The sequence below is a fragment of the Nilaparvata lugens genome, chromosome 2 (assembly GCF_014356525.2).
Source record: "Nilaparvata lugens isolate BPH chromosome 2, ASM1435652v1, whole genome shotgun sequence".
Lineage (NCBI taxonomy): Eukaryota > Metazoa > Arthropoda > Insecta > Hemiptera > Delphacidae > Nilaparvata > Nilaparvata lugens.
This window is the reverse complement of record NC_052505.1, coordinates 76,466,459-76,481,656: the sequence shown is the minus strand read 5'-3', so window position 1 is coordinate 76,481,656 and position 15,198 is coordinate 76,466,459. Positions and strand designations below refer to the sequence as shown.

The 15,198-nt window shown below is 34.7% G+C and overlaps 1 protein-coding gene across 2 annotated transcripts in view; it reads right to left on the bottom strand.

Annotated features, from left to right (window-relative positions):
* Positions 1–15,198, bottom strand: part of LOC111048352 (piwi-like protein Siwi) — a 36,567-nt gene that overhangs the window by 4,183 nt on the left and 17,186 nt on the right. For both annotated transcript variants that reach the window (XM_039421752.1, XM_039421751.1), the window contains exons 3-11: positions 14,408–14,503; positions 11,935–12,149; positions 11,598–11,789; positions 8,073–8,243; positions 5,231–5,386; positions 4,556–4,698; positions 3,634–3,742; positions 2,343–2,635; positions 929–1,083 (exon numbers count right to left, since the gene is read on the bottom strand). In XM_039421752.1, the coding sequence (XP_039277686.1) occupies positions 929–1,083; positions 2,343–2,635; positions 3,634–3,742; positions 4,556–4,698; positions 5,231–5,386; positions 8,073–8,243; positions 11,598–11,789; positions 11,935–12,149; positions 14,408–14,503 (1,530 nt within the window). The remainder of the gene's footprint in view (positions 1–928; positions 1,084–2,342; positions 2,636–3,633; positions 3,743–4,555; positions 4,699–5,230; positions 5,387–8,072; positions 8,244–11,597; positions 11,790–11,934; positions 12,150–14,407; positions 14,504–15,198) is intronic.

Sequence of the window (15,198 nt, the reverse complement as noted above, 5' to 3'; positions counted from 1 at the left end):
TTATTACAGATTTCTCAACTTGTCTCAATAAGAAAAACAGGTCCTTTCGAAACTAGTTTATGCAACTGAATATTAAAGTGGTTGACAACACAAAGGTCGAATCGGAATAAGAATGGTGCTGGCCTTGACTGCCTGTGGTGGATAGCTGGCGGAGAGTTGCCCCTTCCACCGCCCACAAGAGTCAATCATTTTCCCTACTACACGTTCTGGACGTTGCACCTTCCCCCCTCCCTTCCTCATATTCGTTCCCTCTCTCGCACACACATGTGAAGAAGAAGAAGGGGAAGAGGGGAGAAAGAGAAAGAAGATGAAGAAGACGAGGGAGAAGAAGAAGGAGAGGAAGAAGGCGAGAGAAGAAGAAGAAGGATCGGAAAGGCGAGAGAAGAAGAAGGGGAAGAAGAAGAAGAATCGGAAGAAGGAGAGAGAAGAAGAAGGGGAAGAAGAATCGGAAGAAGGCGAGAGAAGAAGAAGAAGAAGGATCGGAAGAAGGCGAGAGAAGAAGAAGGGGAAGAAGAAGAAGAAGAATAAGAGTGTTCCGCCCTTCCACTAACCTTTGTACCGCCCATACGCCACATAAGTGGCTCCTCCGCTGCAGTCAAGGCGCCATCACCATTCTTATTCCGATTCGAAATTAGTGTTGTCAACCACTTTAATATTCAGTTGCATAAACTAATTTTGAAAGGACTAATTTCGAACTAGTTTCGTTCGCAAATATGTTTTCCAGCAGCCAATTATTTGTTGAAAAAGATTTGACTGAATTGAATATATATATATATTGGAATGAATAATCAGAAAAATGTATTACTGAAGAAAGTAAACTGCAAGATTAGGCTAGTGCGATTTCCAAGAACTCTTCAACATAAGTTTATCACTTTCCTCAATCAGTTTTAACCTAAAATACTTGTAGAGCTGAGTTTGTTGAACTGACCTGCCCTGTCGACATAAGTCTTGCGCTTGATGGCACTGTAACGGTCAGCGCGATTGTTAGAAACTGGAAATAGAATGATCTGCGGCAAGTCTCGAGACAGCACTCTGTCCAGCACTCCCACGCACGAGTTCACTCTGTCGTCGTCCAAGTTCATCCTGAAACCATCAATCACAACTCTAGTTACTTTAGTTACTTCTAGTTACATTTCGATTAGCCCAGGTGTTCGATTATCCCAGGTGCTCGATTAGTCCAGGTGTTCGATTACCCCAGGTCGGACTTTCCCGATTAGACCAGGACCTGGTATAATCGAATTACTGGGTTTATCGAAGCATTCTGACTCGATTAACCCAGTAGTTCGATTATACCAGGTCATCTAAACGATACCTGGTCTAATCGAGACACAGGACCTGGTATAATCGAAACGTGGGCTAAACGAGACGGAATGTTTCGATTAGCCCAGCAGTTCGATTGTACCAGGAGTCATATAAACTGTAATGGCAGAAGCACGAGTTGTTATTTATATATAAAGTACAGTAGCTACGCTATCATAAAAATAGAGCCCGCCCGGCTGAAGCGTATTCTTTATTGTCAATGCCTCTTCTAAATCTGAATATTCATGAACATTTTTGAAAATTTGCTCACTTAAGATATGATATTTTGTGATTCGAACAATACAAAAACATGTATTTAGTGCTTTTATTCAGTTTTTATAAGGAACTTTATCAGATGAGGCTTTAAACACATTCTGAGATGAGACACCAATACAAATCCTAATCGAGAAAGTTTTTTATTTTAGGGTAGGAAAGTTTCAAGAAGAGTGAAGAAGTTGTAGATAAAGATCTAATCTCCATTTTGTATCTCTGACTTTTTTCTCCAAGATGGATAGTTTTCTTTGTACTGGCTTATACAATCAAGACATGCCATGTCTCGATTAGGCCAGGTCCTGTGTCTCGATTAGACCAGGTTTCGCTTATACCAGCCGGTACAATCGAACTACTGGGTTAATCGAAGCATTCCGTCTCTATTAGCCCAGTAGTTCGATTGTACCACGTTTTGGAGCTTCATTGTAGAATAGGACCTGGTATAATCGAACACCTGGTCTAATCGAGACACTCCCGTTACTTTCATGCAATATCAAGAAAAAATAATTTATGTTTGTTCAAGTTGAACAATCTGAATGAAATGAACGAATGCTGACAGCTACGTATAACCAACAAAAGCGACAACCTATAGCGTTCACTATTCAATTCAATTGTAAAAAATGAATATAATGTGACCTGTAGAGAGAGATTTGTATCAGAGTTCTTCAGGATTCAGGTCCACCAACGTAATTTCAGGCTTCTGACATGACTGGGACAAATTCCATCCAAAAAAACATCATATTTACGAAACCAATAAAGCAATGATTACTGACCATTGGGGCTGGTCAATGCGCAGGCCCATTCCTCGGGCTGACTTCTGCAGCAGCGAGACAAACTCCTGGATGTCCCTTTGGGCGTTGCTCAGGCCAACCACCACCCAATTCGAGATGGCCGATGTGGCCAGCAGACTACAGTTTCTGAAATTGTTCGTCCAGTCTGGGCCGCGGTCCAAAGTCACTGCGTTTCCACCACCAAACAGCACTCTCTCTGGTGGCAGAATTCTCGAGTTCATAGACACCAAATTCTTCGATAGACTCAGATTCCAATTCTTAAGCTCCTCTGCATTCTGAAACAACGCAATCAAATTAAATGCTGCTCCAATCTGTTCTAAATAGTCAAGACTTCAATTGAAAAATAGGCTAAAGACTATATTAAACAGAGCCATTAACAGAGTTTTAACATTGAGACCTAAGAGAGAATAATGAAATAAAATAAACTTTTTCTAACAAAATATAGGTATTATAAATAATCTTTGTGAGACAATCTAATTCACAAAAATTAATTAGAATAAGATGAAAAATCAGCCAAAAATACCTAAACCTTCATCATTGTCACAAATGTGACGAGTGATGAGTCACCATCATCATCACATATGGCACGATTTGATTTGAATAATGAAGATGACCAAATTAAATGATCCCCATGTATTCAAATTATCTGAGATTGATCGATTTATTTGAATACCGCACAACGCCTCTAATAGTGATTTATTTCACGTGAGGATTAATAAAACATATAGGAATTTTGAAATAAATTTGAATTCAAGCTGCTTAACGACTACAAACCAAAATTGTCAATGATATTGACAATCTAGGGACCGGCGTCAAAATATTGTGCAACCTAAATTGAGCTATTTGACTATTTTCTTTGGTTGATCGCAAATGGAAGTTTTGCCAATCATGTTGAATTTAAAGAAACAATTAATAAAAATTGAGCTATAGAATTGAGAAATAAATTTATATATTTTTAAAATTACAATACAGTATTTACTTAAAAAAATTAAATTAAAAAAAAAAACCTACTACTATCGTTTTGGTGAAATCGGGCCTTTCTTTCTTTCACAACATTTACAAAGATATGACGAATCACCGTCTGGTATTTCGTTAGATGATTTTGATATTTCACTAAGAAAACTGTTACAAGATAGTGGTTATTAAGCTGCCAATAGTAGTTATTGACGAAATGTGTAACCTACGTTCCATAATGTAGAGATAGAGTAGAGAAATAATCTAGATTTGGTAACAGATTCTAAACATTTTTCAAGAACATTAGGTTTGAAGTTACCTTGGGAGTCTGAGTGAATCTCTTCTGGAAGACCATTAGTCTCTCTTGGCGAGTGCGAGAGTCCATCCTGGTTCTGTCTGCCATCGCGCGCATCAGGTTCTGGTTGTTTCTGTCCAAATACACCAAGCAATGCAATTCTAAGCACTCAACTCTAAAAACATCTCACTCTTCTTCATTTCACTAATTATACAGTTCAAAGAGGAAATTACATCCTAACATTTGTTATTTCTATTTTAACACGTAGTTAGAGATACTGTGAGAGTCGTATTATTAATTGCAACCATAATTTGTGAGGTACTTGACTTTGAGAAGTTTTGTAGAATTAGAACTACGAAATGGAAATAGCAAATAGTACTACTATTGGTACCACTAAAACAAGTTTCCAAATTGTATGTAGGAAAGTAGATAGATAGATAGATAGATAAAGATGATTGTATTTGGCCTGAATATTTGGATGCGATTCACATCGAGGCAACGTGTTTCATGAAGCTTTTGTTATACTACAGTGTCGCCCTCCCTAGGAGTCTGACCTATCGATTGCTTAAGATAAGATATTTATTGATAACTGTTACAAGGCTGTTGCCTATGGTAACTTTTACAAAAATATACAATATAATAAAATTAAATTAAACTTGAGAAATTAATAATTGTTTACAGTTACGCATCAGTATTGATCAATTACAAATATTTAAGAAAATAATATTGTAGATATTTAGCCATCAACACTATACCAGATCACATTAGCAAACTAAGTTGTTATTTGCATCCATGTGGAATTAAACCTATCATGAAAGTATACCATGAAAAATTAAACTTCATGATAAAATATAATAGAAAGTAGATGAAATAGGTAATAAATAAACTATGAAGGTGGTCCTATTACAAAGTATTGTGATTAGACCCCTAATAAAAAAGGTTGTACCTCATTTCGTCGGTGATGCCAGTCATGCGGCAGAGCTCAGGCACCAGAAAGATGGGACCATCGCGGCCGCCACGCTCGTCTCTCGCCTTCGGCCTCGACACCAACAGCGGCTGTCTGCCATCTTGAATTTTCAAACCGTATTTCTGAAATCACAAATCATACATCCAAAACTCAATTACAAATGTCGACAACTTTCATCACACAATCGGCTCTACCCTCACTCTATCCATGACTATTCTATTCTACAGTACTATTTTGTTATACTGCTCTGCTGCTATCCTTGAATAAATACCAAATTAATATGTAGTGTTCAAGTCTTGAGGCCCTCAGCCGGTAGTTACAATCCATTTAGACACCAGGGCTTCTTTTGCATTACGGTATTTTTACATCCCGTATGATTTTACTTGTTGTCAACGGCACTGTACGGAAAACAAGACCAACATTCCAACAAGCTGGCAAGAGAAGTTTCCTCCTATAATAAAAGTCGTTCAACTCAATAAACTGAAAATAACTGGATACAGTTGAACCTGCTACAGTTAGTCAGTAAATATCATGGAAACAGACTAACTACATAGAAAACAGAAAATCTCAACTTTCAAACAGAAGAAAGCTTCTGGGGAAATAATGTAATTGATTATGGTGGGAAAATGAGGATGGTAGAATAACAAGACTTACCGAGTTGTAGTAGTCGCGGATGGTAGTCTTGACTCCTTTCATGTCGAAAGTGGTGTCAGGGTTTGAGGTGAAATCCACGTCATCCACTTTGTAAGTGGCGGTGTTACCATAACTGGTCAATACCACTTGACCGATCATTTCATTTCTGAATATGTCCTGCAACCAAAGCATGCAGTTATATCGAAAATAATCAAAGAATATTTTGATGTTTGTTTTATATTATTTATAAAACAAAGAATTGAAATATATGGAGGAACAAGCATCTAAAACTTAAATAAAATACTCCTATTACAAAAAGAAGCAATAAGAATAATTCTAAATCTTGATAGAGAGCAATCATGCAAGCCATTCTTCAGTAAGTTAAAGTTCATGACGGTGTACAGCTTGTACATTTATAGGACAATATTATATATAAAAACTAACGAATCTAGATTCCCACGGCAAGTAGATAACACATAATTATACATAATGTACACACATATATACATAATTACAACAAAAGAAATAAAAATAATTTTACAATAAAGAAACACAATAAGGAAAAATATAAACAAAGTCCAACGTACATGGGAATAAAATTTATTGGTTGTCTCCCAGGTTGCATAAGACATGAACCTGATAGATCAGAATTTAAGGAATTGCTGAGAGCATATTTGATGGATTTAGCATGCTACAGTATAAACGAGTTTACTGAAAAAAAAATGAATTTTATACAGTCACTAATTTCTCTTTAGCTTTAAGTTAGTTTTTAGTTTTTGACTTTTTCATGTATGTTTTTGGAAAGAAATAAATTCAAAAATGAAAAATATATATATATATATATATATATATATATATAATATATATATATATATATATATATAATATATATATATATATATATTACTCATCATGTGATAATATTCCATCACTAAAACATTTTTCTTTTTTTGATTCAACTAATAGTTGAGACGAGCTGCAGCAGGCTTAGATTAATGTTTTTCTTGTATCATCAAATATAAAATATTCTTTCATTACATAAAAAACAGTTTTACAATAAATAATATACTTGTCAAGGGTATACTGAAATCGAAGATACCAAAACTTGACCTCCAAAAAGTTTTTCGGAAGCCTTTGGCTGATGGCATAACATGTATGACGAGTAAGTGTGTACAAGCATGTTCAACACACTTGTCCTGTCGTTACTGGCCACCTTCAGAGTACCAACAGATGTCATCAATAATCAGGTATCAATCGATGTGATAATACTTGGTGATGAGGGGGGGACCAACGCGGTCACCATACCACTTCTAGCGCTCCCTAGCGTAGTGCGTAATCCAGCTTTAGTCGAGCATGGAGCACTGGCAAGTGCCAGAAACATTATTCTACTAAACTTTAATGACAAATTGAGCTTTTGCGATGTTAACATGTTCTAAATTAAAAACGATTGATAATTTACACAATGCTGTTTTCATTGCTAAACTAATAATTAAATGAGCCTATTACAGTAATAACATGAATATGGCTAATCATACGAGAGTATGCTTTCCTAATTGGTTTAAGGCTGAATAATTTGAAAGCCTAAGATTCTATTTTTATTGTTTATTCGTGATTTCAAGTATAAAAATGAAGCTCTAACTACAACAACGAAGATTAGCTGGCATGCGATATAATATAGGTGCAGAATGACAGTATTTTGAAAAATATTTAAAAAAAGAAATTTCTCAAAATTGATGTCAATTTAAAAATTTGACTTCATTCAATCTGAAGTAGATTTGAATTACAAACTTAGATAAAAAACGGACAATAGCTAAACTTAACTTGCAATTGCTTTTCCCATAATTATTACCGTATGAATAATAAACTAGGCTATTGGTAAAATACTTTAATTAGTCAAGGTATAGTCAATAATCTGAATAAAAAAGCTGAGATTTGGACAAAAATAGTTCACCCGTTCTGTTCACTGTCTTTCTTTAGAAATACAGATATAATGAGCATGGCATTAGCTGATGAAAAGCATAAGGCATGTGTTCGTGGTGTATAAGTCTGAATGTCTAACTATTGAAAACAAAACCAAGATATTTATAGGCTATGTGCTCAGATCAGGGAAGGTGGTCAATTTGCGTTATCTATTTTATAGGTTAGTTCAAATATTATTAATGATCCTCATACTGGCTCTACTCAACTGAAAAATTCTATTGACCGAACCGTTGACTGCTTGACTAGTTAACCAGGTCTATTGACCAGGAATTGATAGTTAAATATGATGAATAAAATGTTACTTTTTCTTTGCGCTCAAGTGTTACTTTTGCCAGTAGAGCCAAAATTTTATTATTTATAGTTCCCCAACTTTCAAGTATGTATTTTAGTTGAGTGCAGTAGCAAATATATATAAATATATTTTTTGTAAAGTTTTTTGTATTTTGTTTTTGGCAAATAAATAATTCATTCATTAATTCGAAATGTAATACTATTTATCACTTACACAAAATGTTAATATTATATTGAAATAAAATGCTTATTTATATCAATTATATTTAAAATCTCTGTAGAAAGATGCCACTTTCGGCGAGTTGGAAAACGTTGTCACCGTTTGGTCAATAGAATTTTTCGGCCAGGGGTGGTTGATTTCCGCGATTAAACCAAGCTTGTGTGTGTGAAGCGACAAGCTGGATCGAGAAAAATACCTAGTTTGTCGTCGTCCCAGTTTGACAAAATAGCCTAATTTGTCCCTTTTTTTCTTTTTGGTTGTGCAGGTTTTCAGGGCTGGTGGTTTTCTGCGACCCCACTTATGCATACTCCAAATGCAATTCATCAAACTTGCAGCTAAAAACCAAAGCCTACTTGGATGAATGATAATTACCTGGTAGTTGCGGGAGTCTCTCTGCATGGCTAATCTCAGCAGGTCATAAGCCGTATCTTGACGCAGCACTTTGTGGATTATTTCCACACAAAGTAGGAAAGAATGTTCATGTTGGCGCATCGAAGTTAGATATCCAGGCCACAACTCAAGGCTGAATTCAGGAATTGTTATCTGAAAAGTAATAATAAATAATAATACTGAGAGTGATGCCCACATAAGCTCTTAGGTTTTTGCGTGGGTAATGAATGAGAGGGATGAGGACTACTTTTTAGGTAGTGGGGACCGACGTCTTATCGTCTCCTCCGAAAGACGGGGTGGCCGTATATAATTATGTGATTGTGCTACGGTCAAAAACTTCTGCCCCGGGCGAGATTCGAACTCGGGTTCTCTTGATTATTAGGCCGGCGCATTATCACTTACTCCAACAAGCAACCCATAATATAAATAGCGAGCCAGCCAAATAATAAATTATGATGACTTATTTGGCATCAAAATATGAAATCCATGTTGATTAACAGCCAAGATTATACAGGGTGATTCATGATTATGGTAAAATAATTCAATACGTGATAGTAGAGGTAAAAATAAGAAAAAAGTACCTATAAACATATATCCATAAACGCTTCATTAGCGAGCTATACAGAGTGAAAGATTTCACCCGGAATTCAGTTCCTCTGGTGAAATACACCGATGCTGAATTGTTTGGGGACTAAAAACTTCATAGTTTTTGAAAAACTTATGCTGGATTCATATGGAAAAATATCTGAAAAATTGAATAAAACTAGTCTGGAAGCTGTAGTGGGAGTAGTTTTTGAGAAAAAAGTTGAAATATGCAAAAAATTCAAGTAGAAAAACACAGACTTCTACGTTTGATGCCCAATAACTTTCTTTAATTACCAGTAAACAAATAATTTTTTGCGATAAAAATTGTAGAGAATTCAATTCTGAAAAAAATGATGTAAGCTAAGTAAACTAAATTTAAATAAAAGTTGGATAAAATGTATTCTTATGTAGTACATTACACCACAAAATTTGCTGTTTTATGAGGAGAGAACTAATAACTCATAGGTTGTAGCTGATTGCAAATAGAACATTGATTTTAAGAACAGCTGTTCCAAAACAGCTGATTTATTTTGATTTAAATAAAAAAATATTTAAAAGAAATTATCAGCTGAAAATTATTTTCAGAAATATTTTAGCTCACTGTTGAACAAAAAACAAACTGTAAGTTAGGCCTACTGTAGCCGCGCTGTGTTTTTTGTTTAATCAATTAACCAGTTATTTGTAACCATTTCACTTTGCTTTTGTGTTAAGTGTTAACTTTTTAAAAAATGGCAGGTAATTTTAGACATTATTCATACTCCGAATTAGCTGACATGCATTTAATGTATGGAATGGGACACTACTGTAATAGTACTGGAGCAAGACGTTTGTATCAAGAGAACTTTCCTAATCGAGTATGTCCAAGTTCAAGGTTTTTTGCCACTATTCATCAACGTCTGTCTGAAACAGATTCTTTGATATCCAAAGAGCACATTAATGCAGGGAGACCCCGATCTACCAAGACTGTTGAGTTAGAAGAACAAGTTCTTAATGAAATTTATGAACATCCCGAGAAGAACACGAGAGAATTGTCAGTGCAGTTTAATGTCAATCAATCTATTATTTGGAGGATACTAAAAGAGCAACAATTACATCCATACCACCTCCAGAAAGTTCATACTCTATTGCCACGAGACTGTATTCCCCGTGCTGGTATTTGCCGATGGTTTTTAGTAAAACTTGTTTACCCAAACTTTTTAACAACCGTTTCATTTACCGACGAGGCACACTTTACAAGAACAGCTATCGTTAACGTCCACAACTAACATATTTGGGCAGCTGAAAATCCTCATGCCATCAATCCTAATCTTCCACAACATTAGTTTTCAGTAAACATTTGGGCAGGAATCATAGGAGATCATCTACTTCTGTTCGAGCTTCCTCCCAGGCTTAATGGCACTCTACTAATCTTTTGGTATAAGTTTAATGTCATTTAGATATGCTACTTTCATATAAGAAACTTTTCATAAGAAACCGAATATTTTATTTGCAATCAGCTACAACTTATGAGTTATTAGTTCTCTCCTCATAAAACAGCAAATTTTTGTGGTGTAATGCACTACATAAGAATACATTTTATCCTAATTTTGTTTACACAGCTTCCATCATTTTTTTCAGAATTAAATTCTCTACAATTTTTATTGCGAAATTTTTTTTATACTGGTCATTAAAGAGAGTTATTGGGCATCAAACGTAGAAGTATGTGTTTTTCTACTTAAATTTTTTGCATATTTCAACTTTTTTCTCAAAAACTACTCACACTACAGCTTCCAGACTAGTTTTATTCAATTTTTCAGATATTTTTCCATATTAATCCAGCATAAGTTTTTCAAAAACTAGTCCCCAAACAATTCAGCATCGGTGTAATTCACCAGAGCTACTGAATTCCGGGCGAAATCTTTCACCCTGTATAGCTCGCTAATGAAGCGTTTATGGATATATGTAAAATCATATTCTCCCGGGTTTTTGACAAAAGTAATTCTAGCATAGGTCTACTTATTTACTTGACTCTTCAGAACACATTGTAGGTTATTCTAAATTGCAATACTAATATAGCTGGTTTTGTTGAAAAATCTACCGTTATGACTCATCAAACGATAAACTGTTCAGTTTCGGGTGTTACAATCCTATTTTACAATATTATTATTATAGATGTAGTTTAAATATTTAATTGACGTGTTATACACTGTTAAAATTATACAGATTCACCTGTCAAAATAATAATTACTTAGAAGCTACATAGGCTACAACCAAGGTACCTTTGGTAGGAAGACTTGAATCCTACCTGTTAGCTCTTTCTACATTCTAAACGCCTAATATCTTCCTCTAGTATCTTCACCATTCAGACTTTGTCAGACTCAGTCTCCTCACACAAGGGTAGTAGTGTGCCGCCTTCAACTTATCTACATTACGAGACAATCACAGATAAACTCAACGTGTTGTCTTTAACCCTAGCAAGCTCCTTTATACTTTTGTTGAGGTGGTATCCACATGAGATCCAAGCTTGCGCGTGCAACAATAATCATGCTGACAGATGAGTGAACCTACAGCTTTAGATTTTCACTGTAAATGATATCAAGAGGAGCAGCAGGCGCATGGATCTTAATAACTTATCAATAGCTTAACAGAGCGATCACGTTGCCAATCATGTCTCGTATTTTTCTAGAACTAATACTTCCAATTATATATTTTACTTCATATTTTCTCTAGGTAAACAGTCCAGGTCAATCTACCTTATCTATAAAATTCCTAAGAATGCGTAAAAATCTTTTTAATCTGGATGACAAACATTTAGAAATCCCATTTATCCCTACATTAAATTTAATGCAGTAGTTCAACAATGGATATGTAATTGTTTAACTTACTGTAATATATTAACGTAATAAGTAGAAATAAATGCTGACTCTTAATTAGAATACTCACTTTAGCTTTTGGATCATAGTAGTTGCGCCCCAATAGAGTCATATCCAAATTGGCAATACATTTTCTGACGACGATGTTCAGCACTTGGAGATAGGTTTGATCTCCATACTTGATGGCGTCTTTATCCACCATGCGCACAGTCATCGTTATGAATTGATCATCGTGCTTCCTCTTTGACACTAGTTCCATTGGCTGAAAGCAAAATGCAATAACTGAATTATAGTGGAGAACATACTATTGTTACTGATTCAAGCTGGTTGTACCTTCAAATCAATATTGTCTAGCTCAATAATGGCAGTGTAATTTAATAAGCAATTCAAAACTGTTGCCAACTTACATCAGGTGCCAGACGTTGATGGGTGAATAACATGGTTCCGTCGAATACAAATCCGCCGCCCAATTGAGCGCGATGATTGGACAGCAGCGCACGCTTGACCATGGTGCGGTCTTCCTCGGGGTTGAAGTCAACCCGGTACTGGTACAGGTGCCAATCTGCTTTCGTTTCGATGGCGAAATAGTTGGCTGTGCAGACCACCTTCTGACCAGTCACACCTGCACAATACAAAACAACTTACTCATTTGGGGCACTCCACATCAAATATATAAGTAGCCGATGGCGAGTTAGGTATTTGGCACTGTTCTCAATCAGGTGAAAGGACACATTCCATGTCACGTTTCTACTAATTTTCAAACTTTGAAAGACTAATGTCAATGAGGCATTACGAAGACGTTCCAGTAATATTTTCTCCTGCAATTTTGTATCGAAATCATGAATCATATGACAACCTTCCCATTAAAAATAAAACATTATGGGTGAAATAAAACTTGAAATAATTCGGTGGGCTTGGCATGAGCTGAAAAAAGAAGAGTTCAAACTTGAGAAAGAGTTGGCACCAAACAATCAATCAGCTGACCGACCATCCAACTATTGTAATATAAATATATCTTATTTTTTGTAATTGTATAAGTATTATATGTTAGGGAAAAGTTTATATAATTGAAAAGCAGTGATTATTATGCTACTTTGAATATTTATTGGTATCTAAAAAATATGAAAAGCAAGAGTGTATAGAGCTCACATAAAAAATAAATTTATTCATTATTACATTATTATTTATTAAGATTTATTTAATTGAAATTCTTACGGTCTATTATATAAATTATTTAAGCATGAACTTATTCACTTATTGTGTAACAAAAAGCTAGGGGAACCCTGAATCTTGAATAGCCAATCATATCACGTCTTACAAAGACTTGAAAACCAATCAGACGAGGGCTTACAAATTTTAGAGGAAGAGATGAAAATTTTCTAGGAAGGTCTCTCTGGCTTGTGATCTCGACCGATACGGCAGCATATGAGGATAGGGTTCTTTTTCAGATATTTTTAAAAAAGCATCAAGCCAGTCCCTTTTTAATGTCCAATTATTAGTAATTGATCATTTGTGAACTCAGTGAATGTTGAAGAGTTCTTAATTGTAAAATATTCCCATTCATAACTAATACTGATAGAAAATTATACGCGATCTGGACTATACATTATCCCAGCAGAGTCGAAAGGATTTGACTAATTAATTATTGGAGATAATTAATTACCTATTCAACGAGAACTTCAGCGAACATCTTTTGAGTGAATGATATAATTAATGAGCTCATAAATAAAGCCTTTTTAGTGAATTGAGGAATTATTCAAAAGCGCTATATAAATTTTGAATCAAGCTTGAATACCTCGCAACGTGTCAGACACTATAGTATATTTATTAAGAACTCTTTTCATAAATATATTTTGAAATCTGTAGGAGGCTTATTTCCGTGCATGGCACGAATTCATATCCCTGAGATTTAAATAACCATTTATGTTAATTATTAGTAATTGATTGAAATAAATTTATTGAATCTATAGTCTGTACAGGTTCTAATTTGCTAAATTTTGAATCGACCTGAATTTTCATATATCAGTATTAATAAATATTTTTATAGCAAATGTTATTGTTAATGCTAATAACTCCTGTGATATTAGATATTGGAAAGCCTATTTACATTGATATATATTTTATAGTGATATTTATTTATGAGAATATATTTGTGTTTTTTGTCAGCATACAAAGTTTTAGAAATTTTTATTCGTTACCTGATCCATCTCGTGATATACAGTTTGAGCTGTCTTGGTACCAAGCATTATTTTCGTGCAACAAATTCAATTGATGAATCATTTAAACCAGTTTCATTTATAAGCAACTATTATCATCCTTTGATGATAGTCACATTCTTCAGTTAGCAAATATTTACTGATAATTATAGTACTGTAGTAAGTCTACAGTATATCTATCATATAAGGATCCAGAGACCGTCTAGAATTGGCGTCGTAAGTAATAAAGAATTTCGAAAGGATAAATTAGTGCACACCTGTATTCATGATTAGCATTTTGAAACTCTAGTTGATTTTCATTATTCTTGATTGGATTAATGGTTACTGTAAACCAGTCACTGACTATCTTTTTGATTTCTTTCCTGGCATTCTATAATATCTTCAAGAGAGCAGCGGTAAGAATTATTAACTATCAGTTGCTTAAACCCATGGTGGTCTATTACTGTGGAAATACTCATGCATCTATCACTGAGCTAAAGCTGTAGTCAGAACCCCTGTATATTTGCGAGCCGGACGGCCTTAATTTTTGCAAATTTATTTGCAAGCTAGGGATTATAGTATCTCTGTTCGTGTACCCAATAGCAACTTCACAACGGACATAGATTTCCCAGGGAGTAAGTATGACTAGTAAATGAATAGTCGAGAGAGAGAGGAAATGACTCACCTTGTTTGTTTGCGCAACTATCCGGCTTAGTACGGATGAACGTTGGTCTTTCTATGGTTCGAGTGCCTCGCAAAGCGCCTCTACCAATTGTATCTCCTGAAAAAACAAAATGTGTCAATAGCAAATGTGTCAAAAATTACAATTTGTATAGACCACGTCATGAAAAAATTACATATATAAATATAATAATCATACCACATAAAAACAAAAAGAAATCATCACATCAACGTCTTAAAAATTCTCCATATTGAAGGCAAAATATTCATAATTAGTATTAAAACAGTTTATTGGAAAATCCTTAATTATAAGTTTATATTTACTCATTATAATGAGTAAGCCTCTTATATGTAACGGTAAATGACTATAAAACCTAATTGCACAAGCTCTAAAACTAATATGACTAGATTTGTACCGACAATAATCGTTTCTAAGGTTCAACGTATTTCTTGTGTTGTGCGAATGAACATCAAAATGACTAGAGAATGAGAGCAAGCTAGTCTTTACAAATAAGAAACATTGAAAAATAAAATACACGGCAAACACATAATTCTCAATCTATCTAACAAATAGCGGTTTACAGTGCGTAAGGGGAGGAACATTACACATGGTTCCTAATTGCTCTTTTTTGTAACACAAAAAGTGAATGGGAATCACTACAATTGGCCCATAATATAGCTCCATACTAAAGATGTGAATGCACATATAGTAGACATTTACTAAAAATTTTTGAGACACTATTTCCTTTAATCTTCTCAACATAAAAACACCTCTTGTTACATTAGGGATAGTGC